The sequence below is a fragment of the Lampetra planeri genome, chromosome 18, assembly GCF_965212315.1.
Source record: "Lampetra planeri chromosome 18, kcLamPlan1.2.h2, whole genome shotgun sequence".
Classification (NCBI taxonomy): Eukaryota; Metazoa; Chordata; class Hyperoartia; order Petromyzontiformes; family Petromyzontidae; genus Lampetra; species Lampetra planeri.
In genome coordinates this window covers 4,652,166-4,668,746 of record NC_136124.1, presented here as the reverse complement: position 1 = coordinate 4,668,746, position 16,581 = coordinate 4,652,166, and the positions used below count along the sequence as shown (strand labels likewise).

At 44.1% G+C, this 16,581-nt stretch overlaps 1 protein-coding gene across 1 annotated transcript in view; it reads right to left on the bottom strand.

Moving 5' to 3' along the window:
* The window catches only part of LOC144723519 (neurexin-1-like), a 365,717-nt gene that overhangs the window by 170,424 nt on the left and 178,712 nt on the right, over positions 1–16,581 (bottom strand). Inside the window, exons 7-8 of the mRNA XM_078602336.1 lie at positions 13,830–14,119; positions 11,506–11,672 (exon numbers count right to left, since the gene is read on the bottom strand). Coding sequence (XP_078458462.1) covers positions 11,506–11,672; positions 13,830–14,119 — 457 coding nt within the window. The remainder of the gene's footprint in view (positions 1–11,505; positions 11,673–13,829; positions 14,120–16,581) is intronic.

Here is a 16,581-nt window from a genome sequence, read left to right as displayed (position 1 = left end):
CATTTGGCAACTTGCTTGCTCATTAAAAAAAATAGATTCTATTTTTTTTCATTATCTGCCAGCGGTGCTTTATTACAGAGCAATGACACCAACCATAACACTGATAAATATAGCATTGGATAAAAAAACACATTCACCCTCCCCACACATCCAGTTCAATATATCAACCCATAATGGATTTGTTATGAAAAATAATTACGACAATAAATAAAAATGCATTACATATTAGACGGCGTACGGAGAGCATTTTATTTAAATGCTTCATATGTTTTTTGTTTTTGCCGGTGCCCTGAAATTAGTTTGGCAGACTGCAATACATTGAGCGCAGGCCATACCCTTGCATGTGATTAACTTTTACGCCACCTGCCAGGCACATACGAAGAAAAATATCCCCAGGGAAGGTCGGCTGTCAGGAGGGGGGGGGGGCAAAAAAAAACAAATAAGGGAGAGAGGTGATAATATAAGCACACACAGCTGGGCCCGAGGGCTCCACACAGAGAGAAAGTATCGGGTGCTTTGGGGCGTAGAAATTTGTATTAATTTCTTGGTTGGCTTGCCAGGCTCCTATCTGCAGCCTCTTTATTACCAGTGATGAGCGATCACTACCGCATTTCATTTTTGCGTTAGCAAGGCACTTTAATATCGAAGCGCCGAGCGACTGCTTTTGATTGGCATTGCTTGTCAACTGAATGGGAAGTCACTTTCGGTCGCAAGTCGTCCCGGCAATTCTCAACACGACGACAATGAACTTATGAGTAAAGATATATATGTATTTAACACAAGTTGAGTGTTAGAACTTTTTATGTTAAACAGTTTAATGTTTCACGGGCAGTCGTTTACAAAAAAATGCGACTCTGTGAGAAAATTTCGATTTAAAGCTTTCGTGACTGCAGGGATTCATCTTCTTGGTTCTTTCGGTAAAGTCACGTAGTAGGGAAGTAATAAAATAATAAAAATAAAACATAATAAAACAATTCTCATGATGTTTCGGCCACAACGCAAGCAGCCGTCCTCATGTTCTTCACCTGAGGACGGCTGCTTGCGTTGTGGCCGAAACGTCGTGAGAATTGTTTTATTATGTTTTATTTTTATTATTTTATTACTTCCCTACTACGTGACTTTACCGAAAGAACCAAGAAGATGAATCTGTGAGAAAACTTTACATTCGAAAATTTCACGCCTGCAATCAGAAGCTAATCGTCCTCAAACTGCCTGATTGCTCGCTTGATGGGAAGCAAAATGAAGAACAGTGAAAACAATAGATGAATAAAACTCCAACGTGTTAAGTTTGGGACATAAATTAAATGCATCATCCACGCCTACTGATGATATTTGGATATTTGCATGCTGCAATTAGATACTGTCTTAGTTTCTTCGTTTACAGTTTCATCGAGTCACTTCGGGAATGGTGATCTGGGAAGAGGGGGTGGGGAGCGCATGTTTGTCTTGGGGTTGGGCAAGGCGGCTGGCTGTAGTTTGATTGAAGCTCTTTTGGAGAGTTTATAGGCGAGTTTGCAGTGCCCGGAGGCTGCGTGGAATGGGATTAGCACCGCGCACAATCTTCATCTCCCCATCAAAACAATGGCACATATTATGGATATAAAATATGCTGGCAGTCCCGCTCTAGGAGGTGTAAGTGAAGTACTGCATAGTAAATCAATGCCTCCCTGCCACGGCGGAGGCCACTCTCGCCGGCAATCAGGGAAGGTGGCAGAGGTGGGGGCTGTCTGCGGAGGGGAAGGGCTTTGGGTTTCTTTTGCCAACCCTGTAGTAGGAGTCGGAGATGGTAAATCCCAACATTAAAATACCTGACATCCCCTGTAGCCACACCAGGCAGTATGTAGCCATGCATATGAGAAACATTTGTCTCCCAGCTGGTTACGTTTGGTGAAGAGGAGGGAGTCATTTCCCATGTATGTGTGGACGTATGCCAGTATATAATGCATTTATGTACAATGTGAATATATGTCAAATGTATGCACTTGCATATGAAAATGTGTCTGTTTGAACGTATGCGTATGGGGAGCGGTAGTGTAGCGGTTACCGCGCTGCGCTAAGAACCCGGTGACTCGAGTTCGAGTCTCGCTCACGGCCAATACCAGTGACGATTATCTGAACCGGTCATGGGCATCCCCTAGGTCGACTCAGCCTCAAATTAGTTCCTGGTGTGGTGTGTAAACATCATCATTGGGAGTGTTGGCCACCCACCCCGTCGTGTGCCGTGCCGGCCTTGATAGCTGCTTGCTCACAGCACTTGCCCCAACAGTCTGTTCCGGCTATACGGGGAGTCTTTGTATTTTTCATGTATGCGTATGAATGTATGTATACTGCTTTTGCTGTGGCCCAATACACATTAGGCATATCATGATTTATTTCTTCCCCCACCAGCGATTCAATGAATTGTCATAATTGAGATTCATGAATCAAGCCAAAAATAGATTCTTCTTTGTTTCGTTTATTTTTGCTGTCTAATTTGCACGGTATATTATTTGCTCTGCCTGGTTTATGCACTTTTTTTTCACCCCCATTAGCCCAAATGCAACGAGTGTAACGTTTGCATTCCAAATTGATTCTCGTGATTCCTGCACTTTATGATACATGCATTGAATCGTGCTGTTGAGAAGCAATTACAAATTATGTAAAGCGTATGCTGATGTTACATTGATGCTCACGGGGTAAACAAAACTGTAGTATGTGGTCAGAAAAAAGTGGGAAACAATACCTTCGAGATGACAAAAGTGACGCAATTTTTGTTACAAAAGTTCTGGAATAAATTTCGATTTAAAGCTTTCGTGACTGCAGGAATTCATCTTCTTGCTTATTTCGATAAAGTCACGTAGAATGGAAATAATAAAATAATAAAAATAAAACAAAAAAATATTCTCACGACGTTTCGGCCACAACGCAAGCAGCGTCTGTCTACTCGAAAGACCTGCTCTCCACCTGAGGACGGCTGCTTGCGTTGTGGCCGAAACGTCGTGAGAATTATTTTATTATGTTTTATTTTTTTTATTCTGGAATAAAATTGCCACCCCCGAATCGTGACAATTCATCAAATCTCCAGGGTGAGGGGTGAGTCGATACATGCCTACAAATGTGCACACGTACATTTGTATTCCTCTTCCAAATTGACAGAGAAAGCTAAAATTAAATTGGAGCAATTATATATCTTTACCAACCCACGGCTGTTCTCTCTGAAGTTTGTTCGTGTGTGTTTTTTTATATTTCCCAATCTCAACTATCATTTTTTTAAACTAAACACCTTTTTTTCTTTTACCAGGTAAGGCCGACTGAGCTTCATAGCAATTTTTTCTGAAGCGGCCTGACCACAAATGAAAGCTCAACAAAGTGGTTTATCACGTGGAAATGTATAGCAGCTAAATACTCTAAACGCACGTTGATTCTAAATGTGGAGCGAAAAACCGGAGGACCCTGAGAAAAATCCACACGACCATGGGGAGAGAGACATGCAAACTCCAAATATACAGGCGTCAGGGTCGGCATCGAACCCACGACCTTCTGCATACCAAGCGAGGTAGTTAACATCTCGCTACCGGGGAGTCCTATCTCTGCTTTCAGTTGGCAAGAGTGGCACCCATGTCAGAGAAACTGAAAAAAAAGTCAGCTCCAGTTTGCGAGGACGTATCGTGAGAAGCGAGGAAATCCACGTCGGAAGGACGGTTGACAATGGGAGCACTCAGATGGCGATTGAGAGGCTGGCCTAGAAAGATGGTGGGTTATAAGTTGTGAACCGGGATGTGAAGGACTGTGGAGTAGATGTGTGGAGGTGGTCCCAGCAGGGAAAGAGGGTTGAGGCAACCCCCCCACACACACAAGATTGAGAATAACGACAGGAAGGAGACGACCGCTGTAACTAAAAACGGCCGCTAATCCTTCTCATATCACTGTATTCCCTGCTACCGGGGTGCCCTCATTCAGCACGACAAAACAGGAGCGTGTTACCCTCCTTACCTTTCTGGCCACCTATGGATTACAGGGGGAACAAACCCCATTGTTTGAGGTGACTGTGCTGCCCCACCTCCCTCCCCCTGTATACGTTACAGGTCAGGCAATTACGGCTCGTATTTCAAGTTGCTGCATCAGCATTTCCTAATAGCCGGAGGAAGAGAGGAAAAAAAACATGCAAGCGCATTAAAAGGGCACAATGGAATGAGAAGGCGAGTTAGCAAGATGATGAGGAATATTTGGAGTCTGATTTAAGACCATTTCTTGGGATACTCTATGGCGGGAATTCAGCGAAGACGTTAAATGCCTCGAGCATCACGATTTTCAAACGTACGTAAATGTATTCTACCAGTGCTATAGTTTACGATGCATAGGCTCGTTGATTAAAGCTCGCGATAAACGCATTTAATTGCGTGCGTAAGAATCTGTTTTTATTTCAGTTGATGTTTGTTCTTTGTAGAGCAGAAGCTGGATGTAGGCACACCGGTTTGGAGTGACGCAAGCTGTGCTTATATTTCGATTTAAAGCTTTCGTGACTGCAGGGATTCATCTTCTTGGTTTTTTCGGTAAAGTCACGTAGAAGGGAAGTAATACAATAATAAAAATAAAACATAATAAAATAATTCTCACGACGTTTCGGCCACAACGCAAGCAGCCGTCCTCAGGTGAAGACCAGGTCTGTCGGGGAGACAGCGTCTGAATGCATAGTATAGTGTATAGTGAATGTGTATAGTGTATAGTGAATGCCAATCAGACGCTGTCTCCCCGACAGACCTGAGGACGGCTGCTAGCGTTGTGGCCGAAACGTCATGAGAATTATTTTATTATGTTTTATTTTTTATTATTTTATTACTTCCCTTCTACGTGACTTTACCGAAAGAACCAAGAAGAAGCTGTGCTTATTTACAAAGTAGTCTATTTGTATTCTTGGTTCTTTCGGTAAAGTCACGTAGAGGGGATATAATAAAATAATAAAAATAAAACAATACAATTCTCACGACGTTTCGATTGCAACACGAGCAATCATCATATGTGAAAACCACAGCAATACATTTTTTTTTCAAAGTTTTTTTTTCTTTCAAAATTGTGTTGCTGTGGTTTTCACATCTGATGATGATTGCTTGTGTTGCAATCGAAACGTCGTGATAATTGTATAGTATTTTTTATTTTTATTATTTTATTATTTACCTTTTATGTGACTTTACCGAAAGAACCACGAATATGAATCCCTGCCGTCACGAAAGCTTTGAATTGAAATGTTGTCTATTTGTTTTAAAAGTTGCCCCTCGGCTTACCCCCACCAGTGCAATGTAAGCATGTGTTGCTTATATCAAAACTATATAATGGGTGTGCTTACATCCATCTTCTGCTGTCATGGGTTCACAAGACCCCTGCATCCGATAATGGTCACTATATTCACTATAATGATTGATCCTTGAATTGAATCCCGACCATGAATCATAACAATTTATAGAATCAAAAGGAAGGGGTGGGGAGGGGGGGGCGGAGGCAGCAAGGGATGAGTTTTTCCAACCCAAATTTTTAATTATAAATCACAGACATGTACATATGCTAAATTAAATAAAGGAACTGACTACCTTCAACAACGGACTTAACCAGCTTAAGTTGCATTTGCTGGCATTTCAATCACGCAGTGTTCCATAGCTGTGGGAACGCTGAAAAGGGCAGTGAGTGCATCACTAATTTGAAGAATGCTCTTTTAGGCACTGCAATATCTATCACCTTTTGCTTGCAGACGGCAATTTGGCTACATCACTGGTACAAACCATTCCGGTTCGTAAAATCACAAGCTAATGGATGGGAAGGCTTACAATGGCATGTCTGACAATGACACATGTTGTCCAAGAGACACCACGCTTTTATGAGGCCTTGCCCACCAGAGGGCATACACCAAGGTCAAGACTGTGTTTCAATTTGACGGAGTCTTCGCCTCCGAACCAAGGCTGCTTGCCTTCAAACCAATCCTGCTCCTGCTAATTCTATGCACTCGGAGCTGTACCAAATAACGGCAGCAACGCGAAATTGCATATTCAGTGAGTATCTGTTTACTTTTATATCCTCTGCTAATGGAGCAAATGCTAAACAATACTGGCAGCAAGCATTATTATGCTCCGGCAACATTACTCCCTAATGGTATGTCGTGAGCGATCTGTCTAAATAAACGTCCCAGGCACTGTAAGCTGATACTGTAAAATGAACTCAAATTGAAATCTTGGGCACACTTATTGTGCGGTTTCCCTTCAAGTAATCCGGTAATTTGGGATGTGTGCATTTGGCGACGGTAAGCCTAAAAGGCTGCTTGTATTGATGCATCTTCTCCCATCAATCCCAAAATCTGTCACCAAAGTTGATCGGGTAATTGTCACAAACTTGATGCACACTTATAGGTAATGGCAGCCAGCGAAAAAAGGAAACCTGATATAAATAGGCATAAAATATTCACCGACTGGGAGTAGTAAAATAAAGAAAGTGTGATGCCCTCAGGATGTAATCATTATTAAAACCACAGTGCCAGCATTGTCTGCATAATGCATCACTGTCCGCTTTGCAATTTACCACCAGATTTATTTGAGTTGTTTACTGGAATTTGGCCCTGAAAGTTACACAGTCTGATGTGAAAAAATGTTTTTGGGTTTAATTTATGGTGGTGAGGCCGCATTAATTTAGAGAGGATGTCAGGGGTTCCAAATCGGTCCCGACTAGCGTGGAATTTAGGTTTATTTTTTCGTGATATTTCCTGAAAAGTAGATGGCTCTTATGGTGCAGAACGAGGAAAGAATTTGTAATTTTATTTTTGAGGAATTACTTTTCAGTGGTATTTAGTAAATTAATGATCAACCTTCACCCTTGCAAAATAATGACACGTTATTTTTCAAAACGTATCGGTATTGTCACGAACGTCAACTCTCCAGCTCCTTCAATACGTGTTTGTGTTATTTTCATTTCTTGTTTGGGTAACTGTATCCGCTACCCCAGCTGACACATTAGAACATCCTCTTTGTGATGGCGAAAATTTCCCCTGAAACCTAATTTGTCTCTGCGGCGCGACCGTTCGCAATATTCATGCAGCTGGCTGATCTCTATTGTGGGATGCTGTGTGGGGCACAGAAGCCAGCTCTGCATTCTACGGTGCCACACTTCTTGTCACTTTTATTACGATGCAGGAATTAATTTTCAGAAATCCTCACAATTTTGTTGCCAGTGAAATGTTTATTTTTTCTTCTTTAGCCTCTGTTTCATAAATAGACGAGTGTAAAACTTCGTGGCTTTTCCAGGAAATAGGGGAAGGGAAAAAGCAACAAGAGATGTTTTAAAAAATATATCCGGAGAAAGAAAGTCTGTGTAGGTTTGATCCCGTGTCCAAATCTTCATTAAATACATTATATATTTCTGAGAGAATTCGATGTTCAGCTCTTTTTTTGTTTAGTTTTACATATATATTTCAAATATGCAACGGCAATACATTTTCCTAACGAAAGGAGGCTGTTTGGTTTTGACTCCACGGCTATAATGCTCACGGTTAAGAAATATTACGTATTCAGACAAGAGCAACATCGGCCTTTCTTATAAACCCGCTACATACAGCTTCTGCGAAAATGGGTGTTTTTTTCCCCCTCCTCCAACAAGAAGGATTGTGTTGTTTCTAACCAATCACGTTGCTCATAAATGACTGTACCCTTGAGCACTGGTGTGTGATGATCAATTGCCGGGCATGGCAGCATGTATTTTAATTAGAACATTGCACGGTGCAGAAGGAACGATGCAAATCACCGGGCGCCACATAATGCCAACATATTCAGCATGGCGTACACGTTTTAATGTGGATTTATATGCACGCATATGTAAAACCACCCCGCATCCACGTTGCAGCTTGTAGCACGACGGCATGACATTGACACGTGCAATGCAACGTCGCGGGGTCGCACTGCAAAACAGAGTCTCGCCAAATGACACCGTGAAGAGCTTAAGCCTCACGTCGCAACCAGCCGCGGGCAGCAATGTTTTGGGACCAGTGCTAAGATCCAAAAATTGCTCTCGCTGCAACAAGCACTTCCAGACGTCCTGGCAAACGCCTCGGTAGGGGGATAAGATTGCACGGCACCAGGGTTGACTTTGCCGTCCCTTCTCTATTGTGATCAAGCCTTGTGACGCTTTAGCCTCCTAAACCAGCTGGGGCATGGCGATCGTGTTCTTGTGTTTGACAGAATTGTGTTCGTTTTGTTTTGTATTCTGTTGTTTGCTCCGGGAGTGAGTAATGCTGCACTGTGCAGAATAACGCACTTGGGTTCCAATTCGTGAAATGGATGCATTGCCTAGAGAGTGTCCCCAATTCAGTGGGAATATATATATGTACGTTGCAATTTGGAGTTTAATATATGCTTTTGTGTTCACGGAAGATAAGACCACCCAGAGGATTGGAAATATATTACATGGTTTGCGATGTTAGGTGATAAAACATGAGCAGCAATGGAAAAGGAAGTGCGTACACTAACAAACAAGGGCACTTATCCATGTATTTTACACATAAATGGCCAAAAAGTAAAAAAAAAATTAACCCGTAAAAACAAAGTTTTTCACTATAAATCCTTTATATGCGTGGCGGCTAGAGTCCTCTCGCCCTCTGGCTTGAGATGGCTGCCACCTATGGGTCAGATGATTGCGTGCCACCATTAAGCAATTGGTAATTAAATATAAAAAAAAATTCCTAAAAAGTGTAAAATTTTGGAAAATTGTTTTCACGAAAATACATTGTCACGCACAACGAGTATGTGTGCAAAATGTCAGCTCGATTGGATCACGGGAAGTGGGTTAAAAAAACGACCGAAAGATTTGCACGGTCGTAAGCGCGCACGCAAGCAAGCAAGCGAACTTAATATAAAGGATTTAATAACCATGATGCGTAAGATAAGACTGCTCACATGCACACAGTGCAAGCCTCATCTGCAGGTGAAAATCCTACTGCTCGTTGTCTTTAAGGTCGGTGGTTTTTGACTCCAGCCATCACCGTCTGGTTCTCTTATCGACTGAAACTTACTCGGCCATATTTCACCGGTGGGTCTTTCTCTACACAAACTCCCTGAGGACAGATCTCATAGTTCAACGCTAAATTATGTCTCTATTGCCGCTGCTGTGCAGAGCTGATATTTTTACATTGGTTGTTTTGTGCCCACATCTTTCTTTCTTTCTTCGCTATAATTGTCCACAAAAATGCATTCGTAGGTGGAAAAACGGTCGACGTTTATTCTCGCTCTTATCTGAAGTTCATTATCGCCCCGCACAATGCTTATACATGCATTCAGATACTGAGGTATGGTTGTAGTTGTATTCATTTATTTGTATCGAAACACTGGACAGAACATGCTAGGGCAATTTTCAAATATTAACCGTAGATTACCAGAGTGCATTAATGTCAGCAGTGACTAAACTGGTGTTTGACTGCATGTGCAGTCTTAATTCACATAAAATGTTTCCCCAAAACATGTTACCTCATTGTGCACGTGTGGCTACGTAAGGTGTGAAAGAAGTTAAAAAAACATACATACGTACATTTCCTATTTTTAATTCCGCAACTGTGTAATGAGTTAAAACTCCAAATCTGCCAAGGAAATATCCGACTGCTGAGTGAATAATGTGGCAGAGAGTGCCAATATAGAACAACTTCCATTCTACCGCAGTGATCCACAGGTCTTTGATTTAAACAAATCCTATACTTCCCAACCTTGCTTTTATATTTTTTCTCTCACAATTTATTATTTAAGCACCACTTAAAGCTTTGGAAAGCACTTTATACAATCCAAACATTGATTTTTTGTTCTTTTTCTTTTCCTGATAAAAAGCCCTCATGAAAGTGAAGATTATTCCTAAGTAAAAAAAATAAATCTTAACTTTATCTTCATCTAATTGAAAACACCAATTTGTATGTTTTTGCACGTGCAAAATGATATTGTTGGAAATTAAATCGTTTTAAAAGAGCACTTAATTCAGCATGCACTCATGTGGCTCATTGCTATCATTGTCTTTACCTTCATGCTCACACTGAGCACGCTGGTATCATACCCCAGTGTTGTATTCCAGCGTGGTCACCGGTTGTGATTAATAGCAGTGACCTCATAATCCATAAATAATCTGCGCACAATAATGGCTTTGCTGACTTTGTTTCGGCTGCGGCTGCGCGCTTTCTTTCTCTCTCTTTCCAAAGTCCCAACCCACCACGGAGTTGTCATGCGTGAATAGAACACCTAACCGTGCCACTTGATGTCCGCGTGTTGAGTGATCACTCCTCTATCTCTTTTCTTCCCGTTGAATTGATGTGCTTTCAAATGGCGGTAATTGTTCAAATTTGTGAGGCTGGAACCACACAAAGGGAAACTAAGACGGTTATCAAAGGGCAATGCGGAATAGAAAGAAGACTGAACACAGATGAGGGGCTTCAGCGGGCTCCTTCCAACCCGCACCATACCCATCATAGCCAATTTTGAACACCTGGGTGTCACCGCCTATTCTAATGGTCTCTGGCCATTCTAGAACGCCAAACCCGTCCCCGTTATGAAACCGATGGTTTTGTGTTGATGACGCATGTGTTTTTTCTTTCATATTCGTGGTGCCATTCGTAGATCGGTATTAAAATGAAGCTCTATAATGTTGGGAAAATAAATAAATAAACGGCCCCAATCCTCCTGGACTATGAGGTGCCTGGGAGGTGGCAGTACAGCAAGTGGGTCGTTAAACTTATCTCTGTGGAAAAGGCCTCCCCACATTGTGTGGGTCACGGGGATTGTTGGACCATACTTCACCACGCCGGTCACTGCAAGTTGGTCATTGGCATGGCCCAGGACTGCCTCCGATGTCTCTTGCCATTGATGTAAGCGTAATCTTGGAATGGAACTCGTCAGGTGAGCAGATTCAAAGTGGAGAATGCTAACCATGGCACCGCCGATCCACCACGCAGTCAAGTTATATTCAGTTCTACGTAAATGTCTTATAATCTTTGCTCTCGAGTTCACCACCACGGAACACCTGACAACAGGCATCACCGTGCGCCCACTGGAGCCAAAGAATGCGAACACCAAGCAGGTAAATTTTGAGTTAAAGCTTTCGTAACTGCAGGGATTGATATTGTTGGTTCTTTCGGTAAAGTCACGTAGAAGGGAAATAATAAAAATATACAACAATAAAAATTCTCACGACGTTTCGACTGCAACACAAGCAATCATCATCAGGTGTGAAATCCACAGCAAGAAAACAGTCTGGTGGTGTTGGAGAATTGCGAAAGGTTTCACTGTTGAAGAGGTGGCAGTGAAGTTTGTGATATTATATAAACATCGGTGCGATTTCAACACTGCTGAGATGTGTTATTCACTATTGTGTGTCAAGCAAGAGAAGAAAAGGATGAAGCGGCTTATCGCTAATATCTACAGAGAAGCAAAACCAAGAACATTTTCTCGCTGTGGATTTCAGGTAGTAAATCATCGGACGGACGGACGGATGGGTGTATGGGTACTTGAAAGAGTGACCGACCTGATCGCCCATCCCTCTGGAAGTCGACGTGGTGCCAGTCGCCATCGTTGACCTTGCGCGGCGACGCTCGCAGCTTGATGGTGCCCGAGCCCATGTCAAGCAGCAGGTGCAGGTGACCCTCCAAGAGCTCCATGGCAAAGAAGTCCACCTTGCGAGGGCTGTTCATGCTGCGCGGGGCCACAGAGAGGCAAAAAGGGGGGAAATCGGTGAGGAGGCCTGAGGGTTCAGAGGGTGAATGTTTGGATGTTGATCATCGTTGGAGGGCGGGAGAAGGAAAGAACCAAGAAGATGAATCCCTGCAGTCACGAAAGCTTTAAATCGAAATTTGAGGATGGGGTGGTTGTAGAATGAGTGATGCACCTCCCCCGCCTAAGGAGGGGTCGTTGGGATCTGGAAATAGAAAAAAGACTGGTGGTGTTGGAGAATTGCGAAGGGTTTCGCTGTTGAAGAGGTGGCAGTGAAGTTTGTGAAATTATATAAATATCGGTGCGATTTCAACACCGCTGAGATGTGTTATTCACTATTGTGTGTCAAGCAAGAGAAGAAAAGGATGAAGCGGCTTGTCGCTAATATCTACAGAGAAGCAAAACCACGTGTGTCCGTATATATATACTTTTTAGACTTGTCACCTCATTAAATTGAGAGTATTTTGTCTTCCCAGTGGACAATCATACCGCATCTGCTTTTCCAGCAGTGATATAACAATAACTAAGTATAGATTGCCTGTAACCAATTCACTCGGAATGCGTCCAATCTCGTCAGATCTCGGAAGCTAAGCAGAGATGAGCTTGAATAGGCGACCGCCATACGTGCATTGCACATTCGACACGAATATACGAGGCACTCCAGATCGATGGCAACACGTTTAGTCTTGAAATACCTGTAAAATGCAACGAAATTTTATTTTACGCCCAGGCAGGTCTGTACCAGGTCTCCGTAGGCACGTGACCGGTGCGCATGCAAGGTCACTCAAGAGTTCACCCAGCCACCAACTGGGCCAGAACCATCATTGAGCGCCCCTGTAACACATTCCTGCGGAGGGAGCTGGTAGGAACGTTGGGTTGCTCGGTCAATGGCCTGCAGGGTCAACGGCGGCGTGGTGTATTCCTCAAATATGCCCGACTGTGAGGGCGGGCACAAGCCGGCGTGAGTAGGTGAAACGTTGAGTTTTATAAGGGCACCACGGGGTGACCAGCCCCTCCCCACCCAGCCCCACCACTCCCACCCCCCACCCAGGCCCACCCTCCCCACCCAGCCCCTCCCCACCCTCCCCACCCAGCCCCTCCCTCCCCACCCAGCCCCTTCCTGCACCCAGACAGCCCCTTCCTGCACGACGGACACAATAATTCCCTGTGGGCTAGTGTAACCAGGAGGTTCCTACCAGTATATATATACACACATGTACTCTTGAAACTAATAGCAAATAGGGCCCTTGTAATCCAGGATTCGGCAACCTGCGGCTCCAGACCTGCATGTCGCTCTTCAAGGACTGCTTCGAGTCGTTGTTTATTCTGGATCGTCTCCTATTCACAAGCATTGCGGCTCTTGAAAATGTGGGGTTTTTTTTCGAATATAAAAAAAATGGCCCTTCTTGTTATTTTGGTTGCCAACCCCTGTTTGTAAACCAACACAAATTGCTCTTTTGCTACAAAAAATAAAGAATTAAGGGCTGCCCATTTCTACTGACTGTGCCACACACAACGGGCTTTATAGACTGCACGGCTATGTTGCAGGCAGCAGAAGGCGGTGCCGAATCCATTACTGTGCTGTACTTCTATACTCCCTGCACGTGCTCCCCTGCCTCCATCAACCTACGCTGACCAGCGTGGTGAAGTACGGCGAAAATAACTCCCGTGACCCACGCGGCACGTGGAGGGCCTCGCTCAGCACTGACCTGACCATGCGCTGCGCAGGTAAGTGCGCAGCGCCTCCCAAGGACGACTCACAAACACCATCGTTTTCTTTCTATTTAAAGCTTTCGTGACTGCAGGGATTCATCTTCTTGGTTCTTTCGGTAAAGTCACGTAGAAGGGAAATAATAAAATAATAAAAATAAAACATAATAAAATAATTCTCACGACGTTTCGGCCACAACGCAAGTATCCGTCCTCAGGTGAAGACCAGGTCTGTCGGGGAGACAGCGTCTGACGCTATCTGGCCGAAACGTCGTGAGAATATTTTTATTGTGTTTTATTTGTATTATTTTATTATTTCCCTTCTACGTGACTTTACCTAAAGAACCAAGAAGACCATCGTTATCATCGTGGAAGCGGCGCTCTCTCTCTCTCTCGGTGACCTTCGCTCGCGCGAGGTGTTTCCCTGACCTTTCGCGCGCCGATAGGGGAACCCCCGTGGCTCCCTTGGGCCTCCCGTGCGTGTAGAGCAGCAGCCCATTGGGCTCGGTGGAGCGGAAGTCGAAGGCCATGGAGCCGATCTTCTTGGCGTTCCAGCGCGGCAGGGACACGTGCGACTCGGGTGTCTCGAAGGAGATGGGGTCGAGCGTGGCCACTTCCTCGCAGCGGAACACCACGTTGCCGTGGACCTTCATCTTGGGGTCGTTCGCCTGGGCGAGGCGCGACAGCTCCAGGCGGACGTCGTTGTTCTTGTACACGACCTGCGAGGCGAGCGAGACATTCCCCCGGAGGAGAGAGATTGCGGTAGCTGCTACAGCAAACAATGAGATCGCTTCTCTCGCCTGTTAAGCATGCACGCAGAGCGCCACGGTGGCGAGATGTTAACTAGTTTGACACGGAAGCTTTCGAGACCAATATCATCCATAATAGAGGTTTTTTTGGGTTAGATCGCGTAAATATATAAATCTGTCGTTAAATATATGTATATATACGTGTTGGGTGGTGGTACGCGATCTTACCGAAAAAACATGTTTTATGGAGATGTTAATTACCTCGCCTGGTATACAGGAGGTTGTGGGTTCAATCCCGACCCTGACACCTGCTGTTGTATATTTTGAAGTTTGCGTGTCTCTCTCCCCGTTGTCGTGTTGATTTTTCTCTTGGTCGTCCGGTTTTCCCTCCACATTTAGAAACATGTGGCCAGGTCGCTTTTGAAAAAGAGCTGTATAGTGGGCCTTACTTGGAAAATGTTGTAAATAAATAAATACACTTCGAGGGAGACCAGTGGCGGCCGGTGGATAAATTCATTGGTGGGGTACAGAAGCCAGTGGGGGGAGGGTGGTGTATCCAATTTATAATCATTATAATGAGCAGGTAAATATTGGTAAGGGTGTTTTTGTCTAGAAAATGTTTCATTAGTGGGGCCATGACCCAGCGGGCCCCCTTTATAACGATGAGCTTGCCCACTGGATGGTGGCAAGCAGCTCATCATTGGATAGACACAAAGGACGCGGTAATATTGGGGGGGGGGGGGTGGATGCATGCACGGGGCACATGTCACACGTGTGTAGGCGGCACTGGGCGAGACCCTCTGTGAGCCCCCCCACCTCTCCCCAAGACTCGCACAGTAATCAGTCATCTGTGCCGTGAGTCCTCTGTCAAACACTGCACTGGCCATTTATAATGCACTGCCGTTTCTCCGCGTTTCATAATTTACTGCTTCATGAATGCATTAAAAATGGGCCCTGGTTGGGTGGCTCAGAGGGGTTCGGAGACAAAGAGATCCGTTGTGCTGTTGAGATCTCGAGGTCGAATCCAGGATTCAAACAACCCAGAATCAAACTGGGTTCTCAAGTTTGATAAGTGGACGATCCACAGGCACAGTTAGCGATGACTGGTAAAAAAAAAGGTCCATTTGAGTTTGCAGGTTAATCCGATACAATTTCAGTGCGACAATTAAAAATGTCAGTTTGACGTGCAACTAACATTTCTGTAGCGTCTTGCCAAAGTGCAATGTCCCAAGTATGGATAATAGGTCAACTGCAGGGATATCAGAAGTAGTTCTGGGTGGGAGATAACAACCGTCACGTGGTCACCTGTCAAGTGTTTTCCAAATGTGAACAAATTTCATAAACTCGGCAGAGTAGTTACTTAAATGCTCAGAAAGGCCCTTCTCGGGGTCACTCCACCAGAAGCATCGAGCCAAACCTTATACATCTACTCTCTGGAAGAAGTCCTGTAATATCGCCTCCAATGGGTCGTTTTCCCTTTGATGGAGTGATGCACTTCTCTGTGAGAGCTTCGAATGGACACTCCATCTCCCACCATGACACTTACAGCACGATTGGAATAAAATTCGTGAAAAAGCAAAACAACGCGAAAAGTTGCATTGTTTCTGGATCCAACGGTAAACATACCTACGCACGGCACAAACTAACTCCTCTATCATTCTCCTGGATGACAGCTTTAGTCATTGGTGGACTTTGAGGTCACTAGCATAGTAGGTAAGGCGATACATATATAGATGAGCCGAGTATTGTATATGATGATCTGTACAGCAACACAATGGCCTTTGCTGCATTGTAATAAAATATGAATGGGTGTTTGACCAACATTTCCCGCTGTTATCCACAACAAAGTTCGACAGTGCCCCTATCCTAGAAAGGCATAAATGAAGTTTCTGTGCAACCAGCTGTAAGGCACAAAAGGTAGAATGCAAGGCATAATGGGAGAACTTGATTCAATGGTGACCATTGTGCCTATTGCTTTCTATCATTCGCCCGATGACGACCGCTTGTGTTGCGATCGAAACATCGTGATTTGTTTTATTTTATTTCTAACTACGTGACTTTACCGAAAGAACCAATGAGTATGGATTATGAACAACATGTTTGTGTGTACCATTGATCTTATTTGTTTCCAGCCGGCACTCACTTTTCTGTCTGATGAGTTTTTTTTTAATAAAAAGAAAGTGTTTAGAATTGCTTTGCAAGAGGTAAGAGTGTGGAATCAGCCCTTCATCCGTCGTGAGGCTGATGAAATGAGTACCGCTTTGTGGAAAGGCAAAAGCAGGTGTCCTGTACATCACCCAGACCCTGCCCTGCCATGGAATGTCGAATTTCCACCACTGGCGCAGGGATGTGAACAGAAGTTGGGCACGAAACCCGAGGCTGTTTTTTAACAACAACAACAACAACAAAAACAAAAAACACTTAATGGTTAC